General features: G+C 57.1%; 1 protein-coding gene across 8 annotated transcripts in view; it reads right to left on the reverse strand.

The window, feature by feature from the left end:
* The window catches only part of GAK (cyclin G associated kinase), a 58,921-nt gene that overhangs the window by 19,388 nt on the left and 18,060 nt on the right, over nucleotides 1-21,473 (reverse strand). For all 8 annotated transcript variants that reach the window (XM_026485922.4, XM_026485920.4, XM_057309657.1 and 5 more), the window contains 10 exons: nucleotides 19,494-19,619; nucleotides 16,027-16,116; nucleotides 14,445-14,580; nucleotides 14,006-14,118; nucleotides 12,146-12,236; nucleotides 10,109-10,232; nucleotides 3,221-3,270; nucleotides 2,467-2,615; nucleotides 1,777-1,899; nucleotides 701-834 (listed from right to left, as the gene is read on the reverse strand). In XM_026485922.4, coding sequence (XP_026341707.2) covers nucleotides 701-834; nucleotides 1,777-1,899; nucleotides 2,467-2,615; nucleotides 3,221-3,270; nucleotides 10,109-10,232; nucleotides 12,146-12,236; nucleotides 14,006-14,118; nucleotides 14,445-14,580; nucleotides 16,027-16,116; nucleotides 19,494-19,619 — 1,136 coding nt within the window. The remainder of the gene's footprint in view (nucleotides 1-700; nucleotides 835-1,776; nucleotides 1,900-2,466; nucleotides 2,616-3,220; nucleotides 3,271-10,108; nucleotides 10,233-12,145; nucleotides 12,237-14,005; nucleotides 14,119-14,444; nucleotides 14,581-16,026; nucleotides 16,117-19,493; nucleotides 19,620-21,473) is intronic.

Consider the following 21,473-nt stretch of genomic DNA (forward strand, 5'->3'; position numbering starts at 1 on the left):
AGCAGACGAAGGTCCGTGCGCTGAGTGGGTTTTCTGCACGTTTGTTTAGTGTTTCACCCTGTTTCGTGTCCTCTGAGCTCTGGGGGTTTGACGTCTCAGTAATTTGAGGAATTCCTTGGCAACTGTGTCTCCATGTTGCCCCCCATGGTTCTGCTTCTGGAGACGGCCGGAGACGGCCTGGAGGGCCTGGCTGCTCAGCCCCCTTCCCAAGATCCCTTTTTGCGCTTTAGTCTGAGTAACACCGCCTGCCCTGCCCTCCAGAGGCTGAGACCCTTCCCTCAGCTGCTGGAGAGCCTGTGGAGGGCAGCCTCCACTAACGCTGCCTTTCTCATGTCCGGCATTTGCGTTCGAGACTCGCAGTTCCTATCTTTGCTGAAGTGACCGTGTGCTCCTGTGCTCCTGCGTCTTGCCCACCCTCTTCATTAGTGCCGTCCACACATTAATCAGTTAAATTTCCTCTCAGATACCTTGAGGTCTTGTCCTGAAGCTGCTCAGACTCCTGTCTGTCCCATGGGAGGACGAACTCTGTGTCCCTCCAGTGACCAGCCAAGATTCGGGAGGGCACAGACTCTCCCGACTTGTGTGGCCTCGCCCATTTCTGCACGCAGGCCCTAAGTCTTCCCACCTCCCAGCACCATCGGCTACGATCCGGCCAAGGGTGATGCCGCGTACAACATCTCCAAAGCGGGACACACGGTACCTTTTGTGGGACGGCCAGATGCCCGGCGGGCAGCGCTTCATACTGAACATGTACACGGCGGCCTCCGCGGTGCTGAAGAGCCGGCAGAAGCACAGGAAGGAGCAGACGGCTACAGCGGACGCGGCTCTCCCGTCCTAGGACAAACGGCACAGGCCAGGCTCACACAGCCGCAGCTGGAGGAAGGTGGCTTCCTAGTCACACACCTCCCTAGAGAACAGCCACAGGGCCTTCCCCTGATTAGAACATACTTGGAAGCTTATGAAAACACAGCTGATGGGGGTAGAATTCAGAGTCCAGAAAGAATAGAGGGTCCTTAACAAACCCTCACTGTGCAGGTGGGAGACTGGAAATAAGGCCTGTCTTCAGCCACAGTAAGGAGGGGCAGAGACGGGGGTCCCATGAGGCAGAGTGACCTCAGTGCCAGGCTGTTGAGGCTCACGTAGGTGCTGCCTTGCGGGGAGAGGAGAGAATGACATGTGGGGACCCCTCGTGTTCTGTCAACAGGAGCAGGGGGACCACCTGTGCAGGCAGTTTTCCCCAAGAAGCAGTGGGGACCCACAGAAGGCATGGGTCTCATGACGCACAGGCAGCCGCTGCTCCCTCCAGGATCTGCTACCTCGAGTGAAAGAGGCCACACCAGGGCAGCCAGGCCCGGGGTCAACGGCTGTAAACACCAGGGCAGAACCTGCTCCTCACAGGACCTGCCACGAGTCCAAGTGCTAGTCCAGTGTGTCCCCAACAGACCCCAGCTCTAAAGAGGCCAGCAGGCTGCTGACATTTCGGCAGTGCCCCTGATGCTGAACGAGGAGGCCTCTCCCAGAGCGGTCACTGCAGGTTTCCCACACCTTGCCAGGGGCCTCGCCCAGTATCAGACAAGGCCTGTGATTGTGTGGAGACCCCAACTGCCCCGCCAGCCTCCCTCCTCGGTGCCCTGGATCTCACTTCTGCTCTCCGTCCCCTCAGCAGATTGTGAGCTCCCCCAGTGCATGGGTTATTTCTCCTGGTTTACATTTTCTTCTCAGGTACCCCACCACCACGGTGAATGAAGGGCAGGGATGGGGCAGCCTCACACTCACCACGCAGTGCACCACACAGACGTTCTTGTGGTCTTGCCGGAGCCACGAATGCATGTTCCTGCAAACGCTGTACAGGCTGCGAAGGCTTGGGGCCCGCCGGGCCGCCCAGCCGCACTCGGAGACCTGCGGGCAGAGGGCTGGCTCGGCCTGGGTTCCCTGCATCAGCCGGGGGTGCAGACACGGGGGTGGGGGGAGGGCACCACGGGCACTGGCCCTGGACAGACGCCACCAAGCCCCTGCTCCTGAGCTTTGTGCTCCAGGATGTGTACCCGGCTATGCAGACTTGGCAAAAAGACTGGAGAGTCTGCCCTTTCCCGTGTTTGGGTCAGTCTCAATACCGTCCAAATGTCTGTGTCCTATGTGGTCATTTACTAAGAAAACCCGTGGCCTCCCACGGCCTTACTAGTGAGGAGCAACAAGGCACCCTAGATTTTAGCAATCTTTAGGGGACATAATGAAGCCCATCTGACTGTCTCCTCACTGGTCACATCATGGAGTCTTTCCTGAGAAAACCCCTGTTCCCGCTGTCTGCTGCATGGGGACCTGCGTTGCCACACCCAAGCCCCTCCCCACCAGGACCCTGGGCTCCGCCTGCTGCCACTACTGCTGCTGGGGAATGCCACACGTGGACCTGAGGGCCAACTGGAAGAAAACTGCATGCGGTGAGAGGCAAACGCCCAGGCCACCCACCCGGTTATGAAACTTGGAGGACCGGTATGTTCTCGGGGACAGGTTGTAGACCGCATAATGTCCCGGGTGCTTGGAGTCCAGAAACAACCGCACGTCTTCTATGTTATTCTTGATAGCCGACTCCACGCCTTCTGCTGGGAATGACATCACTGAAAGAGAGAGCAGCTCACGTCAGCTACCACAGCGTGGCGGCACTTGGCCTCCACATGGCACACAGGCTGCTCTTCCGTAGCCTCACCAGCCACAGGCAGGACAGCCAGGCACTCGGGCCCCTGCTCCTCACCTCCCCAAAGCTCTGACCGATCAGTAAAACAGCTGCCAGGAACAGACAGAACACAGACCCCGCCACCCCCACCGACTCTCTGGGACCCCCAGACAGCGCCTCCTGGGGCAGCAAGTCCAGCCAGAGGGCTTGAAGCACGGCGGGGCCTCACGCATCGGCACTCTGGTGTTGGTGTTTGGAGACCCAAGTTTTACATGTGCTTTGCATCATTCCCCTCACGGTCTGAGTGCCAGAAAGTTCCAGACCAGGGGCAGAAGGTGGGTCAACGCTGGTACCGTCCACGGCAGGGCCTGGAGACACACTGGACAAAGGGACAGGTGCCCCAGGCCACATCTTGGGCAAGTGAGCGGCTGCCCAAGGGGCACCTCTCCTTCACCAGCAGATACATCCTCATGCCCTGCATCCCATGAGCCATTCTCCGACAGGAAAGAATCAGAAGCATGTTCTCATGGTTAACGGAGGCAAACGTACCAGCAATCCTGGATGTGACGTAAGAGATGTCCAAATCTCCCTTTGCGTAACTGGAATTAAAAAGAAGAGCCCTGGTTATTACCGGAAATTTCTACAGTTAAGTCACCAGAGCTTAAAAGGGGCGAGTCCGGCAGAGGCTCAGGCTGCGGCTCACGTCACGCGTGCACGTTGAGAGGAGAGGTGGACGAGAAGCTATCATCTGCAAGGGACAGAGAGGCACAGCCCCGATACGAACTGACTGCTAGTCTACTCTGAAGGCGTATGGCAGCGGTAGCTGGGAACAAAAACGGAAGACGGCACCTAGTGTCTGGCAAAAACAGAGTTTCAAGAGACAGAGAAGGCATCAGAATCAGACACGGCAGGGGTGCTGGAACCAGAGGGCCAGGAACTCAAGCAGCTACGATTAACATGCTAAGGGCTCAGACTGATAAAGCAGACAGCAGACAAGAACAGACGGACAGTGCACACAGAGATAAAGGTTCCAAGAAAGGATCAAAAAGAAATGCTGGAGATAAAAACACTGTGGCAGAAATAAAGAATGCCTCTGATTAGACTGAACACAGCTGAGGAAAGAATCTCTGAGCTGGGAGATCTATCAACAGAATCCTTGAAAAATGAAAAGCAAAGAGAACGAAGACTGACAAAATCCAGGACAGAGTCTCTGAGGATGCGGGACAGCCACAAAGGTGTACCGTACACATAACGGGAACATGAGATGCTGAGGAGGGAGAGAAGGAACAGGAGAAATACGTGAGCCGATAATACCTGAGAATTTCCCCCAAACTAACGTCAGACACCAAATCCCGGATCCAGGACGCTCAGAGAACACCGGGCAGAAGCAATCTCTTCAGAAACCACACCAGCAAGAAGAGAGTAAAATACGTAGCGTGGAGAGAAAAAACACACCCAGGAAAAGCCTAGAATTCTGCACCCTGTGAAATTATCCTCCAAAAGTGAGGAGAAATAAAGACTTTGTCAGGCAAACATTGAGGGAATTTGTTGCCAGTAGACCTGCCTCGCAAGACATGCTAAAACAAGTTCTCCAGAGAGAAGGAAAACGCTTTGGTCAGAAACTCGGCTCTACATAAAGAACAGAAGAAGGTCAAAGAGGAAGTGAGGGTAAAAAAAGACCTTTTATTCTTCTTATTCTTAGCTGACTCAGTAACAGTTTGCTCCAAATCATAATGGCAGCTAGGCGCCAACAAGCTTGCTGACGCACACATTCTGCGCTGACGACACACGTCGTGTGTGCGCTTCTGTGGCGGCGCCGCGAATGCCCGCAACGGGTCCCCGTGGCGCTCCCGAGGGTTAGGGCTAGCGGTGCGGGGCTATTTGAAAGGAGATGTGGATTAGCTGGAAATGTGTACTGCACACTCCGGAGCAGCCAGTAAAAAAAGTTAAAAAAAAAAAGTAGAAATGTTACAAGTAGGAAAGGAGAGACGAGGGGCTCCCGTGAAAGGCTCAATTACAAGCACAGAAGGCCGGGCAGAGCGTGGGAGGTGGGGACCGACACGCTGGGCATCCATCCAGCGATGCGCGTCCGCGGTCTGCACACACCCGTGACAAGACAGAGACCGCAAGCACAGATCAACAAGACTCAACTCTCCAGCGTCTACGAAGTACTCCCGAACTTGGGCATCTACCCTGTTAGCTGCCTCCATGCCTGCTTCTTGTCTCCACGACCTACTGCACGTAATAGACACCGTCCCTCTGTGAGTTTTATGGTTCAAACACACTCCCAATCAGGGTTGTCCCTTTCTGGAAACTTGAAAGAAGTGTGTTTTGATGGATAGAGGGGGATAGAGGGCTTTTAAAATCACGTTTACGAACCATTTGTTCCCATGGCTGGTGCAGTTTTATTACATTTAAGAAATCTACCTCGCTCTGGTATCACAAAAACGCCCCTATTTTAATCTTCTTTAGAAAATTGCTGTGGATAAGGCGCCTGGGTGGCTCAATTGTTAAGCGTCTGCCTTCGGCTCAGATCATGATCTCAGGGTCCTGGGATTGAGCCCCGCACTGGGCTCCTTGCTCAGTGGGGAGCCTGCTTCTCCCTCTGCCTGCTGCTCCCCCTGCTTGTGCATTCTCTCTCTGACAAATAAATAAATAAAAATCTTTTTAAAAAATTGCTGCTGACAATGAGACCTTTTAATCAGATCAATGGCTCTTGTCCGTTACAAGATGAAGACCCAACTTCTTCTCCCCCGTGCAGATGCCGCTGGCCACAGCCCCGTCCATTAACCAGACCCCCAGGTTCTCTGGCTTTATACGAGCCCCACATAACCCACCACCTCACCTACGAGCACAGCGCTCATGTCTGAGGAAAAGTGACACACGATGGGTTCACCCCGTTCTTAGTTTTTAACACACTGCTGGCAATTCTGGGTAACTTATATACAAACTTTAAGATCCAAATCGATAGAAACATCAAAATTTTTATTTCTATTACAATGAATTTACAGACTGACTGATACCATCTCCCAAAATTAACTTTCCCAAACATACACATGGTGTATTTCTCCACTCACTTAGGTCTAATTTCACGGCTTTTGTCAGACTCCGCTAAGCAGAGGAGTGTGGGGCGCCCTCGGCACAATGCAGCCTGACTGCGCAGCAGTGTCCATCCCGCTGGCTCTGGGTGCAGCAGGACCCAGAGGCAACCCGAGCGGCTGGTGCAGACTTGCTGCCCCACATGCCTGCTGCCCCTCCCGCCTACCCTCTGACAGCAGCCAGCAGGCATCCGAGAGGGCAGGAAAGGAGCCCTGGGACCCCAGAGATGCCTCTCTGGGGGAGGCTAAAGTCAGCCCTGTGCAGATCAACTGCCCCTGAGATGGCCATAAAGTGGATAAAATGCAACAGCACCCAAGTGACCGATCAGGCAACTTGACAAGTTGATTCCAGAATTCATTCCAAGAAACTGATGTGTGAGAACAGCCAATGTTCTTGGGCAGAGTGGAAGAGGGCCCAGAGAAAGGACTGGAACGCTGCCTGGCTTGGCCATCAGTGGAGGGGGAGACTGGGGCAAGAAAACCACCAAAGTAAGGTCCAAATGGATTAAAGACCCAAAGGTACAACAATAAAACCATCAAAAAATATATTTACAATACATTTAAATAACTGTTTTAAGACATACTTAAACTGTGCTCCAACCTGGGCTATAAAAGACCCTGAGCACGGAGGCCAACAGACCCAAGGGAGGCACGGGCTCACTGTGCTCTAGCTTACAACTCCTGCAGCACGGGGGCACCTGGGGGCTCGGTCGGATAAGAATTTGACGCTTGCTTTCAGCTCAGGTCATGATCTCAGGGTTGCGGCCTTGAGCCCCACACTGGGCTCCACGCTCAGCAGGAAGTCTGCTGGAGGTTCTCTGTCTCCCTCTGCCCCTCCCCACCTCCCACTCTCCCGCATGCATGTGCTCTCCAATAAAACAAAAAGAATCCACTGGAGGACAAAACAAGAATTAACACACAGAACACATAACATATAATATTGGTAAAACAAAAACTCAGAAAAAGAGCCGAGGGTTAGAACAGGCTCCAGGATGTGTGCGAAAGGTGTGTGCACACTTACACAAGGAAGCCACGAGACCACACGTCCAGGCTCAGGCCCAGGCCCCCGAGGCCCTGGCTTCCAGGACACAGGCTCACACACACAGGCTGCCCGGGCTGGGCCTCCTCCAAGGACAGGCCTCCCAAGACTCCTGGGTCCACATACCCTACCTACTGTGAGGGCTCTGCCTCCACCAGAGGGCTGTTCAGAGGCCCTGGAGAGTCTGTTAACACTGACCAAGGTATCCCCCACCAAGGCATTCACTAGGTCCTCCTGTGGCACACAGAGCCTTGGGGTGGCCCCAGACCCTCAGAGGACCTGGAGCTCACCACATTGGACTGCATCTGGAGGACTCCTTCTACAAGCACGGCCAGCCGGCCCGGCAAGGGGCAGAGGTGTGCCTGGCCCTCCACACCACAGCTGCTAGGCACTCTTGGTTACAAGTGTGAACGTCACGGCTGCGACAAGGGCTGGGACCATGCCTTCTGCCATTCCCTGTCCAACGCTCTGCTTTTGTCCGTGGGTTGGTTAAACAAAGGGCCAGCGAGGGTTCTGGGTAGACTCACTGTGAACCCGAGTCTGTTGGTCCCTGAGACATTTCCCCTCCAGCCTGGATGCTTCTGAGTCTCAGACACTCTCTCTGAATCACATCTGAAGCATGAACTCTGGACAAAAGACAGTTACACAGGCCCAACCGTGTATCCACAGAGAAGCCTGCTAACCAGGCTGGTCCTCGGCTATGGTACAGCAATTTCGGGAGCATCCTCACTGTTCCCAGAACTGTAAGAGTGGCCCCCTGTGCCCGGACTACTTGTACCAAGATGTGGTTTATGCTCAGACCTGCTTTCCCTCGATCTGGAGCCTGGTGCGTGCCTGGCAGAGGGTGCCCGTGACCAGCCGACACAAACCCTGGGTGCTGGGTCCCTGGGGGGCTTCCCTGGATGACAACATGTCACATACACTGTAGTGGCTTGGGCTGGGAATCACACGCGTCCCACGTGACTCCGCAGAGTGGGGAGGACTTGGGAAGCCGTGCCAGGTTTCCCCAGACTCACACCACACGCCTATTCCCAGGGCTCTGTGGCAAATCACCGCCATGAGGACAACTGTGCCAAGCCTTGTGTGTCCCCTAGCAAACCTCCAACCCCAGGGGTGGTCTTGGCATCCCGACACATATCCTTTTCCTCTTGTTCTAGAACCCTTCGGTCCTGACAACACCAGGTGACGTTCTGGTCTATCCTCGTCTAGGCTTTGATCTCGACGTCACACCAGGACAATGCTGAGCGTCGTCCCGCCCCAAGGCGCGTCCGATGGTGTCCGCAGGCCACCACGCCCAAGTCACTGATGGAATTCTGCTAGTGCTGCTAGCCTGATGTGCGCTGTTAGGGTTACTTCTTCACGTTAATATTCCACTTGGGGTGTAAGACAGTCGCACAAATCCAGAGTCAGTCATGAAATCAGCTAAATCCAGGAGCACACTGCCATTGTCTCTACCCTTCACAAGAGACAACTTCACATTCCTTTGTTTATCGAAACCGCAGTCAAGAGCGTGAACAGACGCGCCACCATCCAGCCCTCCCCTCCAGCCCCGTGGGGGTTCCAGCATCTCAGCCACACAGGAGGCCACGGGCACCCATCCTCCACACCCACCCCTGGCCTCAGGGCTGGCAGCTGAGGCCCCGGACAACATCCATGTGGCGGCGGCCCATCGTCTGCTCTCCCTGAGTCTCACTGAGAAGCCGTGAAATGCTGGGCCCACCTGAGAGACCCAATCGGTGTGCGTGTTCTCGAGAGCAGGGTTGAGTAGCTTCCTGCACGTCCCAGAATCCCCTGCTCATCAACCCCAGGGCTGCAACTCCAGAGCCCTCCAGTCCCAGGACGCCGCCCTGAGACCCCCAGGACGTCACCTGCTGAGAGGAGGGGCAGGACAGCCCCGCAGCTGGCACACAGTGCAGGGGATGGTGGCCCGTGGGGCGAACCACGTGGAGCGGCCCACAACATAGCACCACCATGCGAGGTCAGCCATCATCAGAAACACCGGTGGAAAAGCACATGCAGAAGGCAGCTAAGTCTGAGAGTCACTGGCAGCCCCACCTGTCCTGTCCAGGCCCCCAGCCTGACTTTTCTGTCTCCATAACCAGCACACGAGCCACAGCCGGACCGACGACTCCCGACTCCAGGGACGGGACTCTGCAGAGCCCACACCAGAAGCGCGTAGACTCTTCCTTTGACAAGGTGTGGCCTGGGATGTCGTGGAGGGTCGAACAGATGCCCTATCTGGTGAAACCTCCAGCGGAAACCAAGTTTCTTCTCATTCCACAAAGTCACGTCAGATAAGAGGACGCGGTGTTACGCAGTCCAACACAGCACAACGCTCACACACACACTTCACACTAGTGTGCACATGCTCTCACCACGTGTGCACGGCTACCCGTGCTGTCAACAGTGAGCACACAATACAATGACCATAGCTCAAAACAAAAGAACAAGGAAAACGAGGCCAAGCAGTCTCCACGCTATCGGAGACCTGTGGTGACCACAGAAGAACAAATCTCCTGACCCCTGGACCGAGACTCACGGCCCAGCGCCCATGGACCATCCCCCAAAACTGTCAGAACAGCGAGAGAGCGCCTCCTGTGGGTGCTGACATCCCTGAGCTGACCCAGGGGGGCCGTGGTGGAGACCTGTGCCCACGAGGGCTCGGTGGCCTGGTGCTCCCATGGACCTCCCTAGTCAGAGCCGAGGGGCCCCCATGGAACCCAGCAAATGCAGCTCACACATTGTGGCCCCAGGGGCCACAGGGCAGCGTCCAGCATGACAGAACAGCCTCTGGCTGTGCACACACGTGCTCCCCTGGGCAACCTGCTCATAAAGTGACTTTATTCACCCACACACTCAAACCCATCCAGCCCAAGTAATCCAGTGTTTTAACTAAGCGGGGCTGCACTTGTGAGGCGTCCCTGGGACCCCCACTGCCCTACTCACGCCACACCATGGACGAGAAACCACACAAACGTGACGACTGTTGTCACAGCGCGAGAGAGACGCTGAGGCTGGGGGGGGGGGGGGCTCTCACGGTCTCTATGGAAAAGGCCCCCTGGGAGGAGAGAGGGACGCAGGCCCATGGCGTCTGCGCTCCCATGTGGCCCAGCGCCAGCCATGGCAGGGGCAGAAATGAGCAGCCACCCCGTCACACAGCACAGAACCCACCCCCAGGTCTGTGGGCCGATCACACACTTACCAACAGCCTCGAGTGCGGGTCCTGCCAGGTCTGGAGGCAGGACAGAGCCCAGAGATTGGGAAATGCCCACTACAAAGAACCCACGTGCTGTCACTCACTTGGCAACGGACTGGATGACCTTGGAGGAGGTGTCCTTGATGTTTGTGAAGAGGCGCTCAGTGCCCCCCCGCAGGATGTCCAGGAGCCCGCCGTAGGGCTGGTCGTACTCAGCAAGCACCAGGCCTAGAAGCAGAGACGACTGTGAGACGGGCATGGCCTGGGGCCTGCTGCTGTGTCAGCTTCCACAGGGAAGAGCCGAGATGCAGAACCAGCAAGGAGCCCCACTTCCTGTCAACCCCAACTGTTGGCACACCACATCCAGGTGCAGGGATGAAACCAGCAACCATCGCGTGAGCCTGGCAGGCAGCACCGCCCTGTATGGTGGCCACAAAGGGCCTGGCCAGCTGTTCCTTCGAGGGTAGAACCTGGGCACCGCAAAGAAATGCTGGACCCTCTGGGCACACCCGTTCCCATCTCCACAACGTCCCACCAACCTACTGGTAGCATGTGCTAGATGCCAGCCTTGAGGCCGCCATCACACTAAATCATGCTGAGGGGACCAGCGAAGGGGAGGCAGCCTCCAGCCCTGAGGCGAGGGCACACGGGTAGACACGGAAGCCACAGACACTTGGAGAAGGGAAGGGTAGGGAAGGACGTGCGGGGAGAACAGAGAGGGCCACGCAGCTGGGAGGCCTGGTCAGCTCCAAGCCAGGCACAGAAAGGCCACATGGCTGGACCTCAGGCGCGCCTGGGGCAGAAATCGATCATTCACGGGGCAGGGCTGCCAGGACGGAGCTGGACACAGCTGCTCAGATGGGAACAGAGCAGCAACAGACGCACGGCCCCCAGGGTGCGGTCGTCAGAAGGGGCTCTGGTGGGAGAAGTCGGCGTGAACGGAGAACAGCACGAGCCACAGGCTGTTTCTGTGCCGCGGGGGTCGTCTGCCAGGACCCCCCCGCAGCCCGTGACCGACGTAGCAGCACTAGCTGCCAGATCGCCAAGTCACGGCTGGGACAAGGGTGACGGCCACCCTCAGACTGTTGGGGACAGCCCCTGAGATGTGGCCAACATGGCCCCACATTTACATTTATGTTGGCCCTTCCCTAGGCAGTAACCAGCCCAGACCTGGCCAGGCACCACCACTCGCATGTGCGGTGAGCAGGTATGTGGCATGATCTTATCTCGGAGCCTTGAGAACCTCCCCCCACGTCAGGTAAGGCAGCCCCACACACGGGACATTCAGGGAGGTGTCCAGGGACCACGGTGCATGGACACGGAGTGTCCAGGGCATGAGAGAGCTGAGGGAGCCAAGGAGCTGGATTCCACACCCCAAACACCGAGAGCTGGGGGATGAGCACTGGGGCATGTGGCAGGGAAGCACGTCCTGGCACAGTCACACAGAGCCCAGACCGAGGGCTCTCTGGAGACACTGCACCATCATGCCAGTGCTGGGCACGCAACCCATCCTCATACACACTGGCCGAGGGGAGCATGGATTGCTCACCAACCATGACCGGAGTTGTGAGGAAAACCACTGGCCCCACCTCTACAACTGCCGGAACTGTGTCTGTGCTTCCCACTTGGGGCCCCCACAGCTCCCATCATGGCCGCTCTATTCCCCACATACCCTCCTTTTAATGTACTCGCCCCCTGGTCACGGTCTGCCCTTCGACGCATGCCCTCATCCACCTGGGCCATGGGCCACGCCAACAAGTGACTGACAGAAGGACCAAAGGCGTCCGCAGGGCTGGAGACTGAGCCAGCCACACAGGTGAGTGGTGATGCCTGTGTGGCCACCCCCAGCTGTCCCTCCATGCTGTGGAGGACCAGTGGTATCCTGACGGTACAGGGAGAGGACAGCTGAGGCTCATCTTCTTCCCCAGCTCCCTGTGGCCCTCAGCGTGCCAGTCCCACTGAGTTCTGGCAGCCCGAGGCCATCCAAACCTGTGGGTGGTCCTGGGGACCCCAAACGTGGGGCCTGTCTCTTGCTGTGAGGCCAAAAGCCCTGTGAGAGCAGGACGTGGGTGTCCTGTGCACCGCAGGGACACGGTAACCCCAGGGGACAAAGGGGGGGGCACAAGACAGGAGGTACTCACCTCCGCTGTAGCCACCACTGCTGGAGCCCCCAGGAGGGGGTGGCCCTCGGGATGGGACAGCGTTCCCATAGCCTCCATTCTGCTCCAGGAGCTGCAGTGATTCAAAATGCAGACAGTCAACCCCCAGAGATGCAGAAGACCGTGTACAGACAGTATCGTGCGGTGAGCCCGAGACACGTCGGCCACCAAGTCAACCTGCCCGCCTCAACCTCACTTTCTCTAAAGGCAAGGGAAGAGCCCCCCGGCTCAAAACAGCCCACCAAAACCGAAGACGGACCACACGGACAAGCGGTCTGCACACATGCGCTTCGGCACACGGGGGCACGGCCGTGAGTCTGCCCCACTCTGCAAGTGCTCACCGCACCCACCACATGCCAGGCTCTGCACTGACAGAGGACGGAGCGGGGGCGGGGGGGCTCACGGGAACAGCAGACCCTCGGGGCCACACACCTGCGTCCCCCAGTCAGCTGGTGCTCTCTGGCAGCCACAGAAGCAGGGCGGGGGGGCTGTGTCTTCCACGAGCTGAGCCCAAGGCCAGTGCCGGCCGGGGCCTCGACCCCGAAACCCACTAAGAGCTGCTTGGAGCCCTTGGGCAATGTACACAGCCCAACTGTGTGACGTCAGGACAAGGCTGGAAGCCCCACCGGGCGCCGGCCTCAGCTCTCTTCAGCTCCCACGCTTACGCCAAGGTTACTCGGCAGCGCGCTTTGGCGTTCTTGGTGGGGTTTTACAAGATATTACCATCGAGGTAAAGTTTTACTACGGCAAGCTCAGGAAATAAGGTGCAGACGCCATCACTTCTCCTGAATGTGATGAAACCTCGTCCTTCTCTGTGCCCTGGTAGGCAGTCAATGCTGATCTCCTACAAATCCCTACAAACAACGCCCATGCCACTAAGTGTTAGGTAGCACATGTCCATTAGACGGGCCAGACCTTTTCTTCCCAGATTCTCTACTTCTTTTACCAACTTCTAGAAGAAACAGAACATCCCCCGCCGGGACTCTACGCTTCCCACAACTCCCCGTAAACCCTAACAAAGGGTGCTCGGTATCCCTGCGGCTGTGTCGTGAAGGATGTGTTTCCATGCCCTCCTATCCCATGACACAGCGCAACTCTTCACATGGCCCTACTCTGGGGGTTCGGAATGCTGCACTGAGGCAGGCTGCCTTCTCACGGGGAAGACTGCCTCACTGCACGCTTAGCCCTGCACGGCCCAGAGAAGAACCCTACAGAAGGAGTTTCACGTTTGCACAAGCAGGTCCCAGGTCCCAGGAGCACTGACGTAGGAACACGTGCAGCAGCCCACCCACCAGGGAGCTGCGTCTGTCCGGCAGCATCCCTGCCCGGCCCGTGGTGAGCTCCCGGTGGTGCGGGCCGGCACACCCAGATCAGACATCTCCCAACGCCACCAGCCCACCCTCTGCCAACTCTCGGGGGAGCACACATATCCTAGGGGCCCCGTGGGGGTTCTCTCTGAAGTGGACCCACTGTCCTACCCCGACACCCCATGGCTCTCTCTCCCTCACCCCAGTGTGACGACCTCCCTTACATGGCAGGTCCTTATTGCCACCTCCTGCCTGGCCCCCAGGCCTGGGAACAGGCCCGTGTGACACGTGCCGAGCATCATCCACCAGAGCCCCACACCCAGTGTGCTGCCCACGCCCCTGTGACCCCACAGGACGGCCAGCCTCTCGTCAGGTGGGAAGCTCCCTCGGGGAACTCGGATCACCCCGGGCTGTAGTAGCTCCACGGCACTCGTGAGCCCTGTCAGGAGCCGGGTCTCCTGCCCCGGAGCAGGCAGGGCTGCTCATAGCCCGTCCTGACCACACCATCCCACGCAACACCTGGCAAGGCTGCTACCTCAGTGATGGGAGACTTGGGGTTCACATTCCTGGCGGCTGCGATCTCCTGCAGCTGGTTGACCAGTTCTGTGATGGACAGCCGCTCCTCGGGGTTGACCTTCAGCGTGGCACCTGGGGCAGAGGCAGGTGAGCTCAGGCCAGGTCTGGGGACAGTAGTGCCCACTCTCCCCGAGGTCACAGACCCTGGAGGCCCCTCGGTTTACTAGCACCACTGACTTTATAAGTGAGTGAGTGAAATAAAGACACTGACAGTAAGCCCAAAAGTGGCACAAAGTTATCAGAACGGCTATTCAAAGCACTGAGGATTCACAAGGGGGCTGGGCGCTGGGAAAAGCCCCCATCAGGGGGCGGCCACATAGCCATGAGGGACAAGGGACAGATGAGCCCGAGATGTGACAGAAGGCCTGTCCTTTGCAGTCCCTGCACGTGGGACTTACGGATGAGGTCGTGGAACACGGAATACCGGGTATCATTAGGGGGGATCGAAAACTTCCCGTTGACTATTCGAAGTTTTGCTCCGTCTTCAAAAGGATGCTGCCGGAAGCACAGCAGATACAAGATGCAGCCCAGGGCCTGTGGGGAGGGCAGCGGTGAGGGGTGCGGAGGGGTGAGGGGTGGAGATGTGGCGGGGGCAGAGGGGGCGGGGCGGAAGTGAGGCGGAGGTGAGGGAGTGTGGCCTGTCCTGGGGTCTGGATCCACAACCCAGGGCAGTCAAGACCAAGTCAGCCTGCGTAAGCTGGAGCCACACCTGGTCTGAGCTACAGGCGGCCGCAGAGTCGGGGACGGCGCTCCCCGCATACCCAGCCCGCTTTCCACCCTCCTCAGGTGCGAACTACTGAGGTCTGAATCGTGAACGAACAACGATCTCTTATTTTCTCATCAAAGGGGAAAGTTCTACACGCCAGCATCAGGGGCCTGGCAGGGCAGCTGCGGAAAGGACACGAGGCACAAGCAGACGCAAATCTGTGGGTCCACTGCTGCTTCTCCCTGGGGCATCCGACGACAGGGATGCAGCGGACCAACGGGGCAGCGGCACCGCAGTGCCCACACACATCTCTCTCTCACACAGAATGACCAGTGCGCTCCGATGCCCAGGTGAGGCCAAGCCCTCAGCACCCAACGTCCGTTTCCCCATCCAACTCCGTGTGTGCACGTGCACGTCCTCCGGCCCAGACGTGCTGAGGAAACCTATTTGGGGTCGACCAATGTTTGGAAAGAAGACACCACGGGCTACCGCTATCATGAGAAAAGGCTCTGGCACGCACATCCTACATCCTACAGACTTTAAACTGCTATCAGCACCACCTTTACTCAGGATGGAGATTCTCACGTCCACAGTGGGGTCTGCTGAAGGCTGGCCTCAGGGGCCTGAACTCTGAGCCCTCAAGGGTGGCCAGGGCCTGGTCTCTCAGAGAGACCAGGTAGGGGGCAGGATACCTCGGCCTAGGCAGGGGCAGCCCTAGGCCACTTAGCGCGGCACACCCTAAGTTCTGCACCCTGATGCTGGACCCTAGGAGGGACATGGCCGGGCATAACGCCCACACCATGCAGGGACTGCCACAGGGTTTCAGAAAGGTGAAGGGATCAGGGCCCACCCCTCACTCTGGCCATCACCAGACCGGCATAGAGCTCCAAGACTGGGATGGCCAGTCCGGCTGCATGAACCCCCCAGCCTCTTCGAAGGGGCTCTGACCAGGAGAGCAGATGTCCATGGGTCAGGAGGGCTCAGGTCCAAGCCTGCAGGCAGCAGATCTGTCACAGGGACGCCGTCCCAGACACGGCGTCCTGGAGGGCCCTGTGGGACTCTGTTGCACGCTGACACCCCACCCAACTTTATTCAGTGAGTCTCTGCTAACAGCAGTCACAAGTGACTCTTACGAAAACAACGGAAGGAGAAAAGGAGGAAGAAGGGACTCCGAAGGGAACACGAGCAGAGTGGGACGGCTGGAACCCGTGCCTGAGGGCCTCCAGTGTGCCCACAGGCAGGGCTGCCCGGGCAGCACAGCGGCACAGCCTCACCCAGATGTCCTGCTTCTCGCCGATCGGGAAGTTTGAGTACAAGTCCACGATTTCTGGCGTCCTGTACATGGGTGTGGTGTTCCTGGTAATCTGAAAAACAGACAGCGTTTCAAAGGAAAGGCCACACATGAGCACTATCTCTTACTTCGCATCGATGCCGTGCCACTTTCCAGAATACACTGCAGGACGTCTAGGAACGACGTTCGTTGCATCCCACTGTGTTCCACGACGACAGCCAGCTGCTCATCTCCCTCCTCACCCCCACTGCCGCCTGCTCCGTGGTGCCTCAGTGCTCGCTGAAGCAGCCACGCCAAGCGTTCACTGCGGATATCCCAGCTGTCTGGGCCCGTGGAAAGTCTGGCCCAGAGCCGTGGGTTGGGTCACGCGTGTCTGCGAGAGGAAGAGCTATTCTAAAAGAAGCTTGCTATACCAAGAACGCTGAGACCCATATACACAGGGTGGGACACGTGACGGATAAGAGAGGCTGGAGGCACGGCACGGCAGAGGGCCACACACCCAGGGGAGAACGGAGGCTGCGTGCACAGTAAACACAAACACCAATCACGAGGCTGCAGACTCCAGGGCCACAACCTCAGCAGGACACACGGAAAGTATGACAAGCTCTTCTCCACCTGCAGGTCTGCTACTCAAGAGCAAGCCTCTGCAGAGGCCAGCCACAGGTGGGGTGAGTGTGCGTGAGCCCCGGGGCCAGTACGGGGCTCACGCGTGCGGCATGTAACTCCTGCAACTCCTTGGGGGTAAACGGAACATGATCAAAGTGGGTGAGGGCCTCAAGCAGGCCGTTCCCGAAACCACACTCCTGCACTCAGGCAGGACTCACCCAGAACACCAGGAGGGAGGTGCGGCTGGGGGCGCCACACGGCCCAGATGTGGGGTGTCAGGGGGCAGCCACACAGGAAAAGCCACCCAGTGGCATACTTATGATTCTGCGCTGTTGTGCGTGCCTGGTAAGCTTCTGTTAAAACCCCAACTTCATTAGCTGGATTTAGTCACAGACCCAGCCACTGCGCGTCCGGGCTCACCCCCGGAAGATACAGACACAAGAACCCACGTGCAGGCTGCTCACAGTGCTGCTGTCTCTAACTCTGCAGACGGCACGACACGGGACGCAGCCTGACCGTGAGCACAAGGTACTGCCCACAGGGCACAGGGCTGCACCATGGAGGGACCCACGCACACAGACCCAGGAGAGACCACGAAGGAGAAAAAGCAGACAGAAGCCACAGGAACGTGTGGAGCGCGAGAGGGCTGGGGACCTGGGAATGCACGCCCGCGTGTTCAGCCCTGCAGAAGAAACACAGGAGGACCAAGAGCAAAGAGTGTGGGCGATGGGGGAGCACTCCACTTTCAGCTCCATTCTTCTGAAAACCTGTAACTAACTGATCAAAAGTTAAAGTCTATTAAATAAAAAATAAAATCAAAAAAAGACACACCCAAATGTATTTCAAATAAGTAACAAAAGGACTCGGAAGGAGAGAGACCGAATCCAAGGAACTTGGTCTGGGCTGCAGACCGGGGGGTGGGGGGCACACCAGGACCACACGTGAACCCTGAGTTCTTGCCAGGAGACTCGCGTTCTCTAGCAATGTTGGAACTCTTGCACATGCAGCAGAACGATGAGTGGACGCACACGGATGCTGCTGCTGGACCACTCGCCGGGAAAGAAGGACACACAGATGTGGGGTGGGGGCAGGAACCCCACGGGACAGGCCAGAGTGCAGGTACCGGCGTAGATGTGTGACTTCTAACAGAAGGACACGCGTGTAAGCACACATGCACACGCTCACGTACCCAGAGCTTGGTCTCTGATGCCACCTCCCGCTCAGAGGTGGAGCCCTCCTCTGAGGAACACAGATGCCAGGGCTGGACAGGACACGCACCTGCTGAGCTCACAACATCCTGCTGCTTCAGAAAGTAGTTGAGGGCTCCAAAATGATGGGAGCATGTCAAAGAACACAGGACCAAGTGCGAAGCAAATCTGGGCATTTTGGCACCAAAATAACTGAACCATGGAAAAAATGGCAGCCACAAGTCCTTATAAAGAGTCAGCACGTGAGCGGTGGGGGCTCCTGCTACGGCGGTGTGGTGTGTGGTACCGTGGCACACAGTGGGGGTAGGGGGAGATGCAGGGCAGAGAAGCACAGCAAGCACACCTCCCCCGGCCCGCGACTGGAAGACAGAACGAACCATCACCCAAACAGGGGTGCACGAGAGACAGTGGGTGGTTGCTCACCTCCGAGGATCTACCGAAGTCAGCAAATGGGGACAAAGCCAACCACCCACCGCATGGGGACCCAGGGGCCCCTTCCCTCGCTGCCACACCACTGTTCTCTGGAGAGCAACTTAAGGAGAACAGTCGACACTCGTGCTTCGCTGGGAGCAGCCATCTTACACGTGTTCTCACCCAGAAGTGGGAATGCGCTGGTCTGGGGGGATCTGACACGTCCCCGATTTGGTAATGGAACATGAGGGGAGGACAGACCCCTTCCTTCAATGAGCACAGTCTGTCTAGGAACAGCCAGCAGGTCAGGAGCACCTGTGCTCTGACCCGACACCCTGGTCTGGGGCCTGGAGGAGACGGCAACAGACTCCAGGAGAAGCAACAGGTACTCAGTGCAGGAGACGGCAACAGACTCCAGGAGAAGCAACAGGTACTCAGTGCAGATCTGACCTCAGTGCAGATCTGAAGCAACAGGTACTCAGGCGAGCTTCTGGTGGGACAGGTCCTGAGGGAGCGAGCACGTGCCCCGCTGGCTCAAGCCCTGTCCCTCAGGCTCCTTCTCAGCAGGCTTGCCTTGATGCCCCTGCAGAGCCTCCGCACCTCCCCTACCCCATCCTTCCTTGTGGTTCCCAGCGTCCTATGTTCTGTCTGCGTGTGCTGTAAGCTGCTCATCGAAGTAGAAGCCGCTGGGGTGTCCAGATGAGGGCACGTCACGAAGCCCTCTCGGTCCCTCCCCAGAGCCACGCGTGCTCACGGCACCCTCACCAATCTCCTCTGGGGTCTCCTGCCGGAGCCCATGAGGTGTAACTTTAAACAATACATATATTTTTAAAAAGCCACATTTGGGACGGTGATGGAAGTCCTGTGGGCGGACGGTGGGGATGGCCGAACAATGAACGTGCTTAATGCCGCTGGAACGTGCACTCGAAATGGTTAAGACACCAAGTTTTACATCACGTGTCTTTTACCAAAATATATATATAAAAAAAATGCAATAAAAAAAAGCTGTAAGAGGCAGTTTTGGGATGAGGTGAGTGATGGAGACAACCCTCCAACTCGGTGTTTCCTGGCCCAGAGACAAGCCTGGGAGGCAAACACCAGGGTCTGGCTCACCTGTCCTCACAGGGCACAGCGCACCGCTGTGGTGAGAGCGTCTCCTTCCAGGCCGAGCAGACCAGGACGGGACCCGCGGACCCCCCCCCCCCCCGCCACCGCCCCGACTCACCTCTTCTTCTACGAGGGCCCGCCGCTGGGCGCTCCAGCTGTAGTCAGGGTAATGTGATATGGTCGTGGCACTGCCAAAGTCACACAGCTTGATGGTCCCCTGGTTACTGAGCAACAAGTTTTCCACCTGCAGAATTCAGAAGACAGTCCTTATGAACTTGGGGTGCAGAGACCCAGGCCCAGAGAGTGCTGTAGAGACAGAAGGGGGTTCCCCAGAGCACAGTGAGGGGCCTTCCGCCCATGGGAACACACAGCATCTTAACTTCTTGCTGATCCAAGTCAGTACGTGTACCTTTAAAAACAGGTAACTCAGAACAATAAAAGGAAAAAAGTTAAAATCAACCACAAATCAAAGATAATTCCAATCAATAACATAAGATATACAAAGAAACCTTTAAAAGTGAGCTAAAAGATGAAAAACAATAACACTGCATTTCAAAATCATTAAACACATCAAGAACCCAAGAAGAAATCGAACAACAGATACACAAAACACCTCTACTCAGAAAACTACAAACACGTGAGATAAACTCTTAAAATCCAAAAGAGACAAGGAGCTGGACCACGTTCTTAAGACAGCAGGCACAGATATGCCGGGGTCACCGCAGGGCAGGTCCCCAGTCTAGCAGCCAGGAGCCAGCTCCAGCCACTGGCTGCTTCTGCACGGCCCACACACCTAGGTGGCTGGGGTAACTAACATTCCGTGGCATGGGTCCCCAGGCAGCTTGAATGGCAACTCCAATCAGTTTCTGGAAAGGTTTTTGGTGGAACCTGACAGACTAACTCCGAGATTCACGTGGAGACACCAGGAGCCCGGAAGAGCCATCTGCTCGGCGAGAAGCCCCATTAAAGACGGCAGAGGAGCACAGGCACCAGGACCGACAGCCCCACAGGATATCCCTTGAGCGCCGTGCCCACAGCGAGGCGGCACTGAGGGACACAGGCACAGGATGGCCCATCAAGGCAACGTGTCAAGAGAGTTGGATGGCCACCCACAATGGACCGAGGAAGACCTGCCCCTCCATGCAAAGGCGGACTCCAGGTCTCTCCAGGACAACATCCCTGGAGGGTAACAACTGCTCGGCAAGACACAGAGACCCCACTTCCAACAAGCAGCACCCATCAAAGATACCTGCCGCTCAGAGACTGATGACACCGGCACGGGGCTCCAAGAAACCCAACAGAAAGTGACACCTCGGGAAAAATAGGCACTCTTCCACAGGGACCTCCCCAAAGAGAAAATCCAAGCCTCGACACACTTGAAAAGATGCCCGTTAACGGAAGGAAAATCCAGCTAAAATCCGTGAGCCACATCCACACTGTCTGCCAACACCAAGGGTCGCCGGCAAAGTGTGGGCGCAGGGGCCTCCACGTGCTGCTGGTGGGAATGCCCACGGACGGTGCAAGCATCCTTCCACAGGCCAAAGGATGGACAAGAGCAACTCAGGAAGCAGGTGTCAACCAAGTGCACAAGCTCTCACAACACACGCTCTACTGAGTGTGGACCACACAAGATGGACGGACCTTAGAGCCACAAGGCTGAGCAAACAGGCAGACGCGAGCGCTACACCCCACGGCCTGCAGTGTTGGATGGAGCCATGCACAGGAGCAAAACAATGAGAAGGACATGTGTCCCCATGGCCTCTGCCATCCCCCGTGTCACACCTGCCCCTCTGCAGAGGCCTATTTAATGACTCCCACGGACAAGCCATCGAGACTGTGGTCCCCTGGCGAACACGGGGCACTGAGAAGACAGGCGAACTTCACCAATACTGATTCTTTACAAATTTCATCCTTCTAGAGTTCCCGCCACTTAAAAAAAAACTACGGACACACCAGCACATGTGTTAACACGCAAACCAGAAGTCCTGATGCCACAAGAAAATCCACCAGCCACCTGGCTGACTAAGGCCCGTCCAGACAACAAGGGAAAGGATGGCTGGCGTGCAGGACTGCCACTGCCCAGGCACCCTCAGGACAG

The sequence above is a fragment of the Ursus arctos genome, unplaced genomic scaffold (genome assembly GCF_023065955.2).
Source record: "Ursus arctos isolate Adak ecotype North America unplaced genomic scaffold, UrsArc2.0 scaffold_9, whole genome shotgun sequence".
NCBI lineage: Eukaryota > Metazoa > Chordata > Mammalia > Carnivora > Ursidae > Ursus > Ursus arctos.